We start from the raw sequence: 15,063 nt of genomic DNA, 5'->3' as shown, positions 1-15,063 counted from the left end.
AAATTTAATCATTGGTAAAGTATGTGTTTTTGTCCACGTGTCCAACACTGATAGGTAGTTGTACCAATCTGGACGTTATGCTTTCCAGAGAGTAAAACTTAGTTTAATTTTAGAAACTTAAGTGGAAATTGTAGCTTTCTCTGCAAAGCGAATATAGCTCAATAAAGTTAATACAGTGAAAATTTGTAAAATTCAATTCTGTTAACAGGTGAATAAATGAATAAATTGTTATTTTTACTTTTTATATAAATTTATCAATTATATTTCATTTAACAAAGATTGAAACAACTTTTCTGTATAAAATTATAGTTAAATAATAGATTGATTAGAAATATTAGTGAGGTACAATGAAATTTATAATATATTAGTACGGTACTAGGCTAATCGTTTCTGTACAAACTGTTTTTGGCCTTTTAATTTATTTTGGTTATGTTTTTATATCAACTTGTATTATTCAAAATCAAGACTTTTTAGTACTTTTAATTTACATATTTACTTAGGCACTTATTTAGAAATTTCAAAATAAATTATTCAACGTGACTGTCTAATATTTTGACAATGTTTTAATTTTGAGGCTCCATTCGACCAGTTAAGATATTGTAACATGACTGAAATGTAAAATTATTTTGATTTTTTAAAAATATAAATTTTTTTTGTACATAAAAGGTTTGATTTTTCTGGGACACACTGGAAATTGTTCATTCATTCATACAATGTTTGATAATTTTTAGATATTAATAATTTAATGTAGCCATTTCTTTGATTTTAGATTCATTTAAACAGAAAAAATGCCATCCTTCTTTATTCGTTAAGTCTTCAGCGCCAAGTTTCTTGTAAAACTCTTGAGCAGGATTCCAGTCGAGTACTACAAAATTCAATACCTTACACCCTTGCTTCACACATTCCTAAAAAAAATGTTAAATTTTATTTATGCGTTTATAAATAGTGAACACATTTACAAACGAAAACAAAAATTTTAAATAGAATTTATTATTGTGAAATCGACCGTCAATAAATCTAATACACCTTGATGTATAAGGACCACCAAAATCAAATGCCACTGAAAGGTCGCCAAAACACATTTTTTTCCTTACACCTCGTATATTTACAAATTATTTTTATTTACATTGACTAGTATGGAGTCAATGTTGGACATGGAGCTTTGTTATTTGCTCAATAGACTTTTCATAGCAAGTTATTTCTGACACATCGTGGAATAGGAAATAAATCTACTTTTCAGTCAAGCTACTGGACTTCGTAAATTATTTCTTATGAAGGTGGTTAAATCAAGTTGGTGTTTCAATAGTACAACATTGTGGCAGCTTCTCCTTGAAGAGATTCAGTTCAGTGGATGTCTAGTAGGTAGGTCATCACGTGTAGTACGGAAAGATTGAAAATTATACAAATAGTGTCCGTACCCAGAATCCTTTTCAGTAATTTCATTATATTGTTAATAGAAGTTTTGTAAACAAACAACAAAACCATACTTCAAAATGAGTCAAGAGGGAAAATGTTTTAAATTTTCTCTGTTTGATATTGAAAATGTCGGTAAACTTGCAAATCCCACCAATGAAACACCCAGTTTGCTTGGTGAAAACTACCCCCGAGATTGCTGATTGAGGATGTTATAATAGAATAATTAAAAAATATCGTGAAGTATGTATTAATACGACACCACAGATCAATATTTTAAATTCAACGGCATGTTGAGCTGGCAATACTCGTGCAAAGGTCCAGTGATGATTACATACCATAACAGTCATTTGGAGATGCCATCGTTCTAAATATTTTGAGACTGTCCGCATAGAGAGAAATGTTTAGAAGTCATGACAAGTGAAAAACAAAAAATGAACCTTAATGAGAACCTTGAGGAACTCTGGATGTAAGATTATAAGAATTTTAATTTTACATATTGTGGTCTTTGTACAAGATAAGCAAACTATTCCAGCAAAAAACCACAATTCTTCCACACTTACTTTGTTTTTCAAAAAGTTGATCAAAATAGAAATAAAAACATAAACCTGAAACCGTGTGAGAAATTATCGAAAACGAAGAATTTTTTTTTGAATTGGTTTTCACCATACAGACAATGAAACGAAGAAAAATAAGATAAGAAATAATTGGTTGTTATAATTCTGCCTTTCATAAATCCGTGATTATACAGAGTGATCTTGTACAACACTGAAATACTTTATTTATACAACTCTAGATGATAATAGAGCTGTATACACTTATCTCTACTCAAAAATGGGTATTAAGTAGCTAAATTTAAGAAAATCTGAACGTATCCTGGAAGTAAGTGATCTATTCAAAGTTTAGGTAATATCTTTACGATCTAATGTAGGAGAAGAATGAGCTTGAAAGATTCCTAGAACAGTTGGACGAGAAACCTGAAACTAAATGTATTAAATGGTTAAGTTTAAGACAATTAAGAAGTACTGTAAATTAAGTTATAATAACATTTAAGAAAAACAAGGGGAATTAGCCCGATTTATATAAAAATTGGAGGATATCAGTAACTGGATGTTAGTTGACAAGAAATGAAATTATTTTCTTTTGTAGTGTTCGGCAATGAACGAAAGTTATGAAATAGGCATCATAGAAGTATTGAGATGAGTGAGAACTAGAATCATTGATATTAAAGAAGTGTAAGGTAAAGAAATTGAAAAAAATTAAATATTAGTAATTGCAAGTTCTAAAACAGAATGGTACTGGATAACTTATTTTTGTGATGTAAACTTATTTGATAAATGAATACCTCGCAAACACGAGAAAATAGTTGCAATCCGATACCAGATCTTCTATATTTCTCCGTCACCATAATATCATCTAAATAAACTCTTCTTCCATTCCAGGTAGCATATCCGTTGAAAAATAGTGCATAACCAATTAATTTCATCGTATTTTCTGGATCTTCTGCTACTATACATTGATAAGGTGGTTGAGCATTGTCAAAGCCATCTTTTTCTAGAGCTAATGAGACAAGAGATTAGTGAGAGCGTTAGTGACCATAGCAGTCGATGCGCCCAAATAAAATATACATATTTATAAACATTTTTATCGTACTTTCAGCTCCAATTTTCACCGAGTCTGGCAATTTTTCAAAATCTGCTAATTCCTAAAAAATGCATTATCACTGATGACACTCGAAAAACTTTAAAAAAAATAAAAATGAAAGCACGTGAATTTTACATAACTTTACCTGAATAAGCCTTCTTATTTCTACACAGTCTTCTCTTCTAGCATTTCGTACAACACATTTAACCATTTTTATTGAAAGAATGATAAACGTATACTAATCTGCTTTGGTAAGTGGTAGATTGTTTGAGTACGGGAGAATAAAGATAGTATTTATTATCTAAAAATGACGTCACACTTTTATGACATTTAATTTTGTTAGTAACATGTCAAATGATTATGAATTTGAATTTTTTTCATTTGAATTGTTTAGAAAATAGTATAAGATTTAAGAAAGTATTAATTGTACTATTTTTTACAAAATAAAGATGTTGACTGGTTAGGTAGCAAAAATTTGAAAAAATATAATTATTTAAAATCATATTTAGTTGCAATAAGTGACATTTTATCAGAGCTTGACAAAGGTACTGATATTGCTGTCCTATAAAGTTAGCCCATCAATTAATTAAAATTAAACAAGCAACCTATTTTGGTTAAGATTCTCTGCCACTTGCACGGAACACCTGCTCTATCTTTAACGCTGTTCTCGGCTTTTCAAAAAAACCTGCCTGAGTACTGCAAAAAAGCAATTTAATTAAAGCTCACGAATAACTACGGTCGCTCTTGGCTAGTGAACCTCAACGCTTAGAAGAATCATTTCTTCTGCACGTAAATCTTTAGCAAACCTTTGAAAAACAAATATATTTGCAACTATAAAGCAAATAATGCAATTTCCGAACTGATGTTTTATGAAGAGGTAGTGGGGTACTCTCCATGTTTTGCTCTCTCACTCTCTCTCTAGCTTACCAATCCTATGATCGTCCTGCACTGGAATATGGTTAAGAAAACACAAATCAATTGCTCTGACTCCTAGTTGGTAAAATTGAAAAAAATTTAAAGCCCAGCCCTTTGGTTAGTTATATTAAGTGCTCGCTCTTTAACTGCGCTGGAGTTACACCAATGGAAACAGAAATTTTAACCATAAACTGATGCAGCGGCTAAGAATACAATTTTGGCAGAATTACAGACCGATGGCAGAGAATGAACTTCCCACAAAAAAGTACATTGCTGAAATGGAAGTTTTAACCAAGAAGAAAGGCCTAATTGAAACAAGCAAATTCCCAAATGATAGAAAAACATCTGGCAATCTGCAGCTCATACACCCTTGACTTTTAGAGAAAATATGCTGAATCTGAAATAGCATGAAGTAAAATTGTACTTGTAGTGGCAAATTACTACAATCAGTAAATTTTGCGTACAAAGTACAGATTCCACCTCACTTTGTGAGCTATAATTACCAATATAATCGGATAACTGTTATCCCATTTTTAAGTTAAATTAAAAACGTACAGGTTATTATTTAGGTAACAGCGTCCAGTCTAGTAGAACCTTTCTCATTTACCTCGGTGCTTGTTTCAAGAATCAAATCAAGCAGCAATATGTTCGGCAGACCGGCGTGATCACTTTTCTTTTTAATTATTTTCTTTGGCTGATTTTTGGATAATAATCACGATGGGAATTAAAAGAACGCAAGGTAAGTTTAAGAAGCTTAAAAATACCCATAAAATTTTATTCTTTAACTCATTTCTTTGTCTGAATTTAAACTTTGTAGAAGAATGCATCTATTACACATTTAGAGCTACATGTCCATTATTTAATAGCGGAAGGTAACTAACGCAAGCCTAATATCTTTTTGATATTAGCTCTTTTATTATCAAAATGAATCCTGATAAAGTAGAAGAAGTTGCAAAAAAAACAGTGTCATATTTTAAGAAGAGAAGATATATAGTGAGTTCTGTTTCATTTGATTAAGTTATATATTATTATTTCTTGAAGTGCATTATTTTTCTTTTATATTTGAGGTTGGTGATGTATATCTCAATCGAGATACTGAAGTATCTAAACGCAAAAGTGAACTACTGGATTTTGTGGATAGTGCATCTTCTGGATTGAACATTATTACCTCCCTTTCAAGTGTAGCATATGAAATAAGCCATGCTGAACAACAGTTCACATCGTGAGTCACAAAACTTTTTTTTAAGTTAAAAATGATTAAAAAATAGTTATTAAAAGAAATTAATTCTTATGTCAAGGTTGGAGACTTGGATATCTGAAAATCTAGACGATCGCCAGCAGGCAGACCTTACACCAATGCTAATGCCTGTACTGTGTCATTTGTATCTAGATGCTTTGAGGATACATCCTAAACAAGACTGCATAAATTTTTTTATGATGTTTTCTTTGCGCCTTATTACTGAGGAATGGTATCCTTGCGTGGAGCAACTGCTTAATGTACCTTCAGCAAGTGATTTATCAAGACATCCTCTCGTTAAAGCATTCAGGTAATTATTTCCTTCAATATTTAGGATTAAACTTGAGAAGATTCGGTCAAATAAAAAACAGCAACTCAGTCTTTACGCCGCGTTGACATATTTATTGTCTTCCTCAGGGCGTTGTTATGTAAGTTACAGAAAAAAATCTGACTTATTTAAAAATAAAGATTGAGTTGCTGGTTTTTATTTGATCGAATCCTCACAAGTTTAATCCTAAATATTAATAGTTTACGGCCACTAAGTATAATAAAAATTCATATTTTCTTCAATCTTAAGCTGTGATAAAAAGTATATTCTACAAAAAGGCGGAACCGAATTTTATGATGTTCTTTAATCTATTTCAACTTTTAGGGAATCAAAATTTAGATTAAAATTAACCCATGATACACTCGTTCTTCTTAGAAAATTTCTTTCTGTCAGAGACCTTAACATAATAATTGCGGTAAGCAGGAAACATTTCTATTTTGCTTGTTTAAATGTGTGACATTTAGCACTTTATTTTTATTTTTTATTATTTTATGCGTTAGATATTGCAAACTTGGTTTGAATTTGCCGAAGAGGAAGATGAGGAAAGCGATGATGACAACTTGGAATCCAGTCGATTTGATGAGGTGAGTGAATTTCCAATTGTACTGGCACGCAATTATTTCTCTACTTATAGTAAGTTATTGCTGACTATGAATTACAAATGAATTCGGAATATCACTTTTGCAAAAAGGGTGGTAGCTCTGAAGATGAAAGTCCAGTGCGAACTTATAAAGGACATCATACAAAGAAGGTGGAAGAATTAATGAAGGAGATCAATCCAAAGAGATTACAGTCAACGCCCCCTCCACCTCTTTTGCTATACACGGCTTACAGAACCGAAGGGTTTGCCTTTTCATACGTTTTGTAAATTTACTGCGTATTATTTAAAAAAATTGTTAGCTGATAATTTGTTTCAAATTTTTTCAACAGGATAGTTTGTGGACGTATATCTGAGGAACATTATCTTGCTGCTACAGGTGATAAAAGATCAGAAGTTAGAATCTGGGGTCTTGGTGAAAACCGAATCAGTCCAAAATTACATGAAAGCTATTTTCAGTCAGTGCCACTTGGTGAAGTTGATTCGGATACTGATTCTGAATGTCCAGAACCGTACGATATAGCAACAGAAGAAATACATGATTTTGAACCTCAGCCTTCAACTTCGCAAATACCCTCGTTGTCTAGGTTTGTGTGGTAAACGTTCGTAAATTTGTACCCTGAAAAATCTATGAAACATAAGTTTATGTGATTTTTTTTTAACTAGAATCACACAGGAAAGTTTTTTAGAACCAGAAAAACAAGTAGATGAAGAAGTTTTAGATGGAGGTTCAGACGAAAGTGAATCTTCAGAATCGTTAGGACCAGAAAATGAATTCCTGTAAGTGTTAAAAATACTTATAACAAATACCTTTTTGTTAATACTAGTAAAATGATAAGCTTTAGATCTTCCACTTTAAACAATTTATTTTCATTTAAACTTCTCTTATAATTAAATTACAACCACCACTGGACTATTATGAAGCTCAAAAGCATCGAAGGTGAAAATAAAAATTGGTTAACAAATTACTAGTTAAGTAACATAGCAAAATTTCACTTTTTTCAGATCACTAAAGGATAGTTATGAATCTTAATATATCTGTGTGTAAAATAATTGATTTTATTTTTATTGAGCAACTTGTTGGCAGATTGAATTAATTCGTTTAGTTGAGCGAAGGAATTTGCTCAATGTATATAAGTTTTCACATAATTTCTAAAATCTTAAGGCCATTTTAAGAAAAAAAAAAAAAAATAGCTTTAATTTTTAAACACACAAACCTTTTCCTTCATAATTTTTTAAAATTAATTAACTTATCCATTTTTATTTTTTGTAGACCAGTCTGAACTATTTCATTATTTCATTCATGTATTTTGTTTAGTTATACCACATTGGATAACATGTCTAAATCAAGCCCTATGAACACTAAACCGAAAATAGATATTGATCATCTACAAAGCATGTCGTCGCCTGGCGGGTTCTCTAATGATCAAGATTCTGTGTTCAATGCAGACAATGGGGAAACACTAGGTCTGATGCCCAGGTTTGTAATTTTAATGAAATAATGAAATTAAGATGTATTGAGTAAGTTATATGATATGATATGATGTAAGATACATCCTTGCTGCATTCCCTAGTTTCTCCTATGTACAAAAAAGTACTTCACACTTTGTACTCCCAAAACCTTGTATTTCCCCTTCTTAAGTTTTATGAAAATGCAGCATTAACTGAATGAGAATAAAATTGCTCATTTAAAAATGCCTTGGTGTTATAAAAAGAATGTGCATGCTCTCAAGCAGCGATTATTCGTTCCTACTTAAAGGATGGTAATCTCTTTTTTTTCAGCCAACAGATGTGGCCTCTCAGAGGGCACAGTGATGCTGTTTACGACGTAGCATTTTTACCAAACTGTGAATATCTTTTATCTGTGTCGTTTGATACTACAATGAGGCTTTGGAATCTTTCTGACTTTTCTTGCCCAGTGGTTTATAGGTAATTATTTTAATTTTGTGATTAAATTCATTTCACCTTTAAGTTGTATTGCGGTGTAATAAATACATAAATATTTTTTATTGTTATCAAACATTTATTTGTTTTAGAGGTCATTCATCACCCGTATGGAGTGTAGCTGTAAGTACTATTGCTAATTATGTAGCTACTGCTTCTAGTGATAAGACTGCTAAGTTATGGTGCCTTGACAGAACATTTCCTGTACGAGTTATGGCTGGCCATTTACAAGCTGTAACGGTAACATATGCAATTATCTCTTGAAAGTTATTTTTAAAGTGATCTTTAAAATTAATACAAATTAGTAAATTAATTATAAATATATAGAGTGTCGCTTTCCATCCAAATGGCAGCTATTTGGCAACTGGTTCACCAGACAGAACTGTAAGATTGTGGTCAATCACTGATGGTGCTATGGTAAGAGTAATGGGCGGATTTCCAGATATGGGAGCTGTGGAAACATTGGCCTTCAGTCCTAATGGACAGTATGTAGCATCAGCAGGTACTTATTGAACTCGCATCCATTGTACTGAACATCCCTAAAACAAGAATTGCAGGATGCTAAATTTGGATTCCGTTTTAGTACTAATAACACTTTTGATACTAATATTTTTATCTAAGTTCACCAGTCATAAGTGCCACTTTACTGAATATTTTTTTTTTTTGCGGTTTTTCAATTTTCTAGAAATGAGTTGCAACGATTTTTTTTTTAAATTTCAGAAACAAAATCTAAAACAAACTTGTCTGATGGACCAAAGCATTCGTGTAGAAAGGAGCCTTTGGCGGTCCAAAGCTGATATATGATAAAAGTATCGGATTTTTTTTTTTAAATATACGTTTTCACATTGTAAAGAAAAATAATAATCATCGGTTCTTTGATAAAATGAAGTTAAAAAGTTTAATTTTTCTTAACATGTGAAAGTAATGTTACAGCAAGTTGAACAAAATTCAAAATTATTTGCATAATTTTCAATCAATGCTTCTTTACTAAAGTAAAAGGATCTTTTTATCAATGCTTTCGTTAAAAATAATGTAATGATTATAATAATATTTTTGTCCAATTCTCTTCCGTACTACCCAGTCTTGAGTTTTGACAACTCCTGCTATTGTATTGATATGATTTTCTTTTGTATTATTTCTTTTTTGTCTTGTCTTAAGTTCTAAAGCAAATGGTTGCATTCAGTTCAACTTTTAATTTAATTTAACGACTCGATTAAAGTACGAATTTAATTATATCCAGTGTGCTTCATATTGTTGTATTATAATTTACAGGTGAAGATAAATGCGTGTGGTTATGGGATCTAGCAAGTGCAAATTATATTTTGAAATTAACTGGGCACACGTGTAGAATTGTTTCGGTTGATTGGAGTATTGATGGATCCACAGTTTCAGCAGCATCACTTGATGGTACAATATTACTATGGGCGTTAGATAACAAAGATGCATGGTATGAATTTTATTGTTTTAAACTTTTTTCTTTCTTTTATTTCCATTTAAGGAAAGCTTCATATTTACATCGATTGCAAACATGTTGGGCAGTTAAGAGCGACCAAGAAAAAGATGGCAGATACTCTTTTATTATCTGGCCCTAATTTTTTCACTCATGCCTCTTTAAAAGTTATAAAAATTTGACTACTTTTTTTTCTTTTCATAAGACAATCTCGCAATGAAACAAACCAAAAGTTCAGTTTTTAGATTCCATATGTGCATGGCCTAACTCCTATTTTGAGCACATATTATTCAACAAGCAACCGTTGCTAAAGGCTTGAACATATAGGTCCTCTTTCAAAGTTCAAGGTAATTGCTTAAAAACAAATTATATCTTCTCTCTAAAAATTCTTCCAGCATCCCTTAAGTGCCATATACATTTGATTGAATGAAGAGCAAATAATTTAATAATTGCATCAATATCTGCAATATTTACAATCTGATGATCATAAAGCGCTGCATCTTAGACAGCATTCAGATAGGATTCTTGAAGGAACGCTTCATATACCAATCTAACGGTCTTTATATCAAAGTTTAAAAGCCAATGTGAATGGTTTAAACATGTTTGAAGAGATGTAGTTGCGCGAGAACAGGTGGAGCCGCTAAAAGTTCTTTCTGTACGAATCCAAATCTTCCGATTTGCAATCCATTGACTTCATCATCCCTATCTTTTTCCCTAACAAATCCATTTCTTCTAGACTTTAATTTCTTTAAAGGCTCCCTTCTCACTCATATTTTTTTCCAGAGAATTCACAATCGCGCTTAACGGCATTCATCCTCATTATCAAGTTATGCATAATGGAAATAGTCAATAGTCTTTTACTAACATAACAACGGTTTCTCCCATCACTTAAATGTTACCGTTTAGGCGATGGCTTTCCTCTATTTCTCCTTGTCCCCATCCATTCAGCGCGACCCCTGCAGGTTTCCATCCTCCAATATCTTCCTTTCTTTTTTTTCGCTTGTAACCACCATTGCCATCTTGTTTATGTGACCGTATTAGCTCAGTTTCTTCTTAATTAATTTGGCGGTAATGTCCACTTTTTATTTCCATTTCTACTCTTATTCTTTCAGTTGTCATCTTAACCATCCTTGTCTCTATTTCAGAGATCTTCCAAAAGTCCATCTCTTAACTTTCCCTCTTCTTAATTTTCCTGAGACAATCCAAGGTTCCACAACGTACAGCAGGAAGCTTTCGATTATTGAATGGAAAATTATTTTCTTTTGAAATGGTTATGTTCCTTGCATTTTGAATTCTTTCAAGTGCATTGCAAATTGGATTACTTGTGATTACTAATTTCTATCTACCGGTAACTTTAAGTAAGCAAACTGCTCTACTACTATTATTATTATATTAATACTATTAGTATTATTTTTACTTGGTCATTCGAAAACCACATCGACCAAGATTCATTCGCTCCCAATCGGCAATTCCGTCCTACCACTGCTCTTCCCATAAAAATTAAAAAGAGATAGTGATAAAAATCATAGTTTTAATTCTGTGTTACCTTCAAAGCATCGCGATTACCTTTTTCTTTACTATTGGAGGACTTTTTCCCATATTTTCTTCCCAAATTATTACCTCCTCTTAGTTTCAATTGTCGGTGTCAATCCCTCCCTGATGTGCCCCCTCTCATGTATTGCATGTATGTATATACTGCATATTCGTCAGACTAGGCTTGCTTATTTCGTGGTTCATATTTCGCAGCACCATGTATGGCGGCTTTATATTTTCCAATATCCGCAACCTGTGAACGTTCCTGGTTGCAAAGGAAGTCCATGGGAAGCCCCTTGATGTGTTTTATACTCTCAGACCACTGTAAATGTAGTCAAGACGCAAATTTTACTGTAAATATAAAACATGTACGAATATTTGGTCAATAATTGACAAATTGTGTTTTGATTTTTCTCTAATCTCAAGTAATTAGTTGGTGTTCTGAGGCTTGCTTGATAAAAACCAATAAAACAGTTTATCTTTAATAGTAATATATATCAAATTATTAAAAACCAAAGTATTAAGTTTGCGTATGTCTTTTTTTTTGTTTTAATTTTTCAGTACCGGCAATATTGTGCCAAAAAAGTATGAAACTGATTGTGCGTACCTGTTATCAATGGAGTATTCTAGAAATAATGGTCTACTAGCGTTTGGCCTTAAAGAACGGCTTTCTTAACATCGCTCTCTCTTTCTTTGGAAAATTTGTTTATAAGTATGTGATTTGTATTCCTATTTATTTATTTCTAATGTATATTTTATGAATTATTTTATCACTCGATTTTTGTGATAATTTTTTACTTGTGTTTGTACAAAGATGTATATATATCGTAATTAATAAGATTTGCACTTGAGAGAAAAATACTTATAACTTCATGTTCATTGAGTTATCATTAACATTGGATTGTGGACAGGTAAGGTTTCCTTAAATCACACTTACGTTTCATTCAATACGCCTAAAATTCAAAACATATGATATTTCTCTTGCTATTTTGTGAAACCTGCTTTTGACTTTTTTTAGCTTGTTTAACTGTTGGGATAAATTCATGTGGAAGTTGAAAGCAGTATTTGTAAATCAAGGGATGTAGAAAATAATTTTAAGTTGTAGTCACTTGAATTATACGTTCAAGAACGAACATCCAGTTATTTACACAATTGCCAAAAAATATCTTTCAAAATCTAAAATCAATCAACAAGTGAAACTACAAGAAGAAAAGAAGGTAAGGTAATCAAGGGACCAGCATTAATAGTAATTAACAAATCAAAACAAAATGAGATATTGATTTCCAATATTTTGGGAATCTGTGAATTGAGAGTGAGAGGGAAAAGTCCTTGGAAACTAAAAATAAAATCAAAAGCTTGTTCGCACACATATTTTTGTAAAAAGCAGTTGTATTTGTTTCTAAACGAGAAAGCATTTTTATGGGAACATGAATCTATATAGGTGTAGGCAAAATATTATTCTAGAGCTTAGAAATTCTTCCAAAAATGACTTTTTCCAATTCTAATTGGTATCGGAATGTATGCATCTCAAAGTAATGTTCATCAGGTTTCAATAAAGGATTTTATTTATAAAAGCTTTATTTGTGAGCATTGGCTAAGTGGGTACTGGAAGGTTGGGGAGAAACCATGATACGGCCCCGATCATGCGATCTTTTTAGGTCAATAAATCTAGAAAACGTAATCTCTGATCAAAACGGTATTTCCAAATTGTAAATAAACGCAGTAGCGTTCTGTTTCTGGGCTCTCGAATTGTGGAAAGGTTTCGTGGTGTCCGTTGTCTCACTACTGTTGTAATAATATTCTTTCATTTTCTTTGGGTTCAGTTCCTCATCATGTCTGAAAGCTAGCTTTATTGTTCTTTTCATTTTAAAAATCCAAAACTGGTTAGAACTTGAAAAAAACAAACTTGTTTTGACGAATAAAACATGTAAACTATTGATGTCCTTTTTTTACCATAAATGCTTGGATCTTTAGCAGGAATACATTTGCAGAAATCTTTTTTATGACCTGCAATTTCAGTTCATATATACCAAGCATATGAAGCATATGGTGCAGGTTTGTATACTAGTTATGAAGCGTGGATTTATGAGTGGGAGATCTCTAGTTCGAATCCCGCATTTAACTATTTTTTGTCAGAAACATGTTGATAGTAATGTATGTTTTTACGCTTCTATCCGTCCATTGAACTTTAAGCCACACCTGCAAAAATTGGCGATTACTTTACTTTTTTTTATATTTAGGTATCAAAAATAGATTTATTTATTATAAATAGAATTTTTGTTCATTAGCGCGTCAACATTTGAGGTAATAGAGTCCTGAACTCCAATCACGGCAATTAACCTCTTAAAATGTTATTGTTTGAAGACGTACTGGATTCAGAATGTGAAAAGCAAAATTAATTAAAAGATGTAAATAAGGTCGACGGGAAATAAAGTCAAAAAGCTGGAAGACTAGGAAACTATTGAACTAATGAATATTGTGGTAATTTCGGTCCTAGATGTCTTTTATTCTAAAAAAAAAAAGGCCCTGAAAGAGGGCTAAAAGTATCGTAGGGTTTCCAAAGGCATCGCAACTCCTCTGGATCACTAAGGGCTTTATGAGACGTTAGTATACTTTCTCAGATATTGGGATTCTTTGCAATCAAAAGAAGACTACACTGAAGGTATGAACAATTAATATTCACAGCTTTATTATTGCGTCAAACGGAGATACCTGGAGATTAAGAAAAATTGAACCGAATTTTATTGAGTACATTATACCTCAAATAGATAATTACCCGCTTTTTTTAACAACATTCCAATTAAAAGATAAATTCGAACGAAAGTGTTGAATTAAGTATGTATTACATATAATATATACATACTGTGTAAATTACCTAATTTCATCACTAACAGAATCGCTGCATTTATTTCTTTCAGTAAACTGCTAGGTAAATATGTAAAAGTCAAGGAGTTTTTTACAAAATTTATTTAAATGATCTCTATAAACATTAAGTACATCAAAATAACACTAAAGGAAAAAGAAATTTGACTTTAAAAAAAAGTTGCAGAAAATACAATTAAAGAATGCATTCTTTCGTACATTTTATGGTAACATTCAAAATGGTTGACCAAAAATAAAATGGCAACAGAATTTTTTTTTCAAGATGCATCAACTGTTGTGGTTTCTTCGGTATACTTTCCTTTATCTACTGCTACTTCTCTTCCGCGGGCCCGTCTGTCCAATATTTTCTTCCGGTCTTTATCCACTTTAAGTTTTACAATTACAGTCTTGGATGGATGAACACCAACATATACAGTGGCTCCATTAGCTTTTTCTCTTTGTACTCTTTCAATGTAGATTATATACTTCTTCCTATAAACCTGGATTACTTTACCAACCTGCTGACCTTTATAATGTCCACGGACCACTTGCACTTCATCGTCTTTCCTGACAGGCATATTTTTTACATTGTATTTTTGACGGAGTTCTTTCGACAAAGGGGCGGACATAAATCGTCTCCGAATATGAGATGGCGCAGAAAAATAACGTTTACGGTTTTTTCGTCGTGATGAAGTTACTAACTTATTTATCTTCATAGTAAACGATTTTGTTTTAAGCGTTCGAAGTAATTAAAAGAAAGGCTACCAAACTTTAAGAAACTATACACTAAGGTATTCTCCAACTTACGTCTGAATGGTTCTTGGTTGTATGTGTCTGATGACTTTGACTAGTACACTATAACAGTCATTAATCCTTCCCTCAAAGTTTCATGAATGTTAAACAAAGACTAGTGCATGATTCACAAACTCATACTAGTCAAATTAATTTAAAACAAATTATAACTTGGAACAGCATAGATTATTATTTCAGTATTTATAAATTGTCATCATTTGTGTTTAATTTTGTTCTAGAAGTACCAGCAAAAACTTATATAAATATAGTTGGAGGGGGTTAACTTAACAAGAACTCGATAACGATATCATAAACTAAACTTTTTTTTAGCAAGTGCTACCGACATT

The 15,063-nt window shown here is 31.8% G+C and overlaps 3 protein-coding genes across 5 annotated transcripts; 1 reads left to right on the top strand and 2 right to left on the bottom strand.

Moving 5' to 3' along the window:
• Window positions 1-227: 227 nt before the first annotated feature.
• LOC141458103 (thialysine N-epsilon-acetyltransferase) lies at window positions 228-3,361 on the bottom strand. The gene is made up of 4 exons (XM_074135695.1): window positions 3,203-3,361; window positions 3,067-3,118; window positions 2,759-2,973; window positions 228-905 (listed from the first exon to the last, which is right to left on the bottom strand). Exons 1-4 carry the CDS (start codon window positions 3,266-3,268, stop codon window positions 735-737), a joined length of 504 nt encoding a protein of 167 aa, XP_073991796.1. The 5' UTR covers window positions 3,269-3,361; the 3' UTR covers window positions 228-734.
• Window positions 3,362-4,540: 1,179 nt separating this feature from the next.
• Window positions 4,541-12,195, top strand: LOC141458098 (uncharacterized). Of its 3 annotated transcripts, XM_074135682.1 has the most exons (16): window positions 4,544-4,711; window positions 4,790-4,965; window positions 5,040-5,194; window positions 5,271-5,519; window positions 5,862-5,952; window positions 6,038-6,121; window positions 6,229-6,380; window positions 6,468-6,722; window positions 6,802-6,915; window positions 7,454-7,615; window positions 7,918-8,064; window positions 8,172-8,319; window positions 8,407-8,581; window positions 9,352-9,526; window positions 11,624-11,774; window positions 12,081-12,195. In XM_074135682.1, the coding sequence occupies exons 2-15, from the start codon at window positions 4,897-4,899 to the stop codon at window positions 11,736-11,738; spliced, it is 2,091 nt and encodes a 696-aa protein (XP_073991783.1). In that variant the 5' UTR covers window positions 4,544-4,711; window positions 4,790-4,896; the 3' UTR covers window positions 11,739-11,774; window positions 12,081-12,195. The 3 variants fall into 3 exon arrangements, with proteins under 3 accessions (XP_073991784.1, XP_073991783.1, XP_073991782.1); XM_074135683.1 differs by lacking the exons at window positions 11,624-11,774; window positions 12,081-12,195 and adding an exon at window positions 8,800-8,888 and having other exon boundaries at window positions 4,541-4,711; window positions 9,352-9,490; XM_074135681.1 differs by lacking the exon at window positions 12,081-12,195 and having other exon boundaries at window positions 11,624-11,840.
• Window positions 12,196-14,055: 1,860 nt separating this feature from the next.
• RpL26 (ribosomal protein L26) lies at window positions 14,056-14,899 on the bottom strand. The gene has a single exon (XM_074135696.1). The coding sequence runs from the start codon at window positions 14,638-14,640 to the stop codon at window positions 14,203-14,205; it is 438 nt and encodes a 145-aa protein (XP_073991797.1). The 5' UTR covers window positions 14,641-14,899; the 3' UTR covers window positions 14,056-14,202.
• Between the last annotated feature and the right edge of the window lie 164 nt (window positions 14,900-15,063).

This window comes from Rhodnius prolixus, unplaced genomic scaffold (genome assembly GCF_049639745.1).
Source record: "Rhodnius prolixus isolate KJV_2025 unplaced genomic scaffold, Rpr scaffold_5, whole genome shotgun sequence".
Classification (NCBI taxonomy): domain Eukaryota; kingdom Metazoa; phylum Arthropoda; class Insecta; order Hemiptera; family Reduviidae; genus Rhodnius; species Rhodnius prolixus.
Note: the sequence above shows the minus strand (reverse complement) of the source record. Positions and strands in the feature narration are given on the sequence as shown.

Bases quoted from the DNA above. Each gene is read 5' to 3' on its own strand.
- LOC141458103 (XM_074135695.1), bottom strand. From the start codon at position 3,268: ATGGTTAAATGTGTTGTACGAAATGCTAGAAGAGAAGACTGTGTAGAA. The intron at 3,119-3,202 runs GTAAAGTTATGT...TGCATTTTTTAG, and splicing joins AAATAAGAAGGCTTATTCAG to GAATTAGCAGATTTTGAAAA. The intron at 906-2,758 runs GTATTCATTTAT...CATTTTTTTTAG, and splicing joins TATTTTCTCGTGTTTGCGAG to GAATGTGTGAAGCAAGGGTG.
- LOC141458098 (XM_074135682.1), top strand. From the start codon at position 4,897: ATGAATCCTGATAAAGTAGAAGAAGTTGCAAAAAAAACAGTGTCATAT. The intron at 5,953-6,037 runs GTAAGCAGGAAA...TTTATGCGTTAG, and splicing joins ACCTTAACATAATAATTGCG to ATATTGCAAACTTGGTTTGA. The intron at 8,320-8,406 runs GTAACATATGCA...ATAAATATATAG, and splicing joins GCCATTTACAAGCTGTAACG to AGTGTCGCTTTCCATCCAAA.
- RpL26 (XM_074135696.1), bottom strand. From the start codon at position 14,640: ATGAAGATAAATAAGTTAGTAACTTCATCACGACGAAAAAACCGTAAA.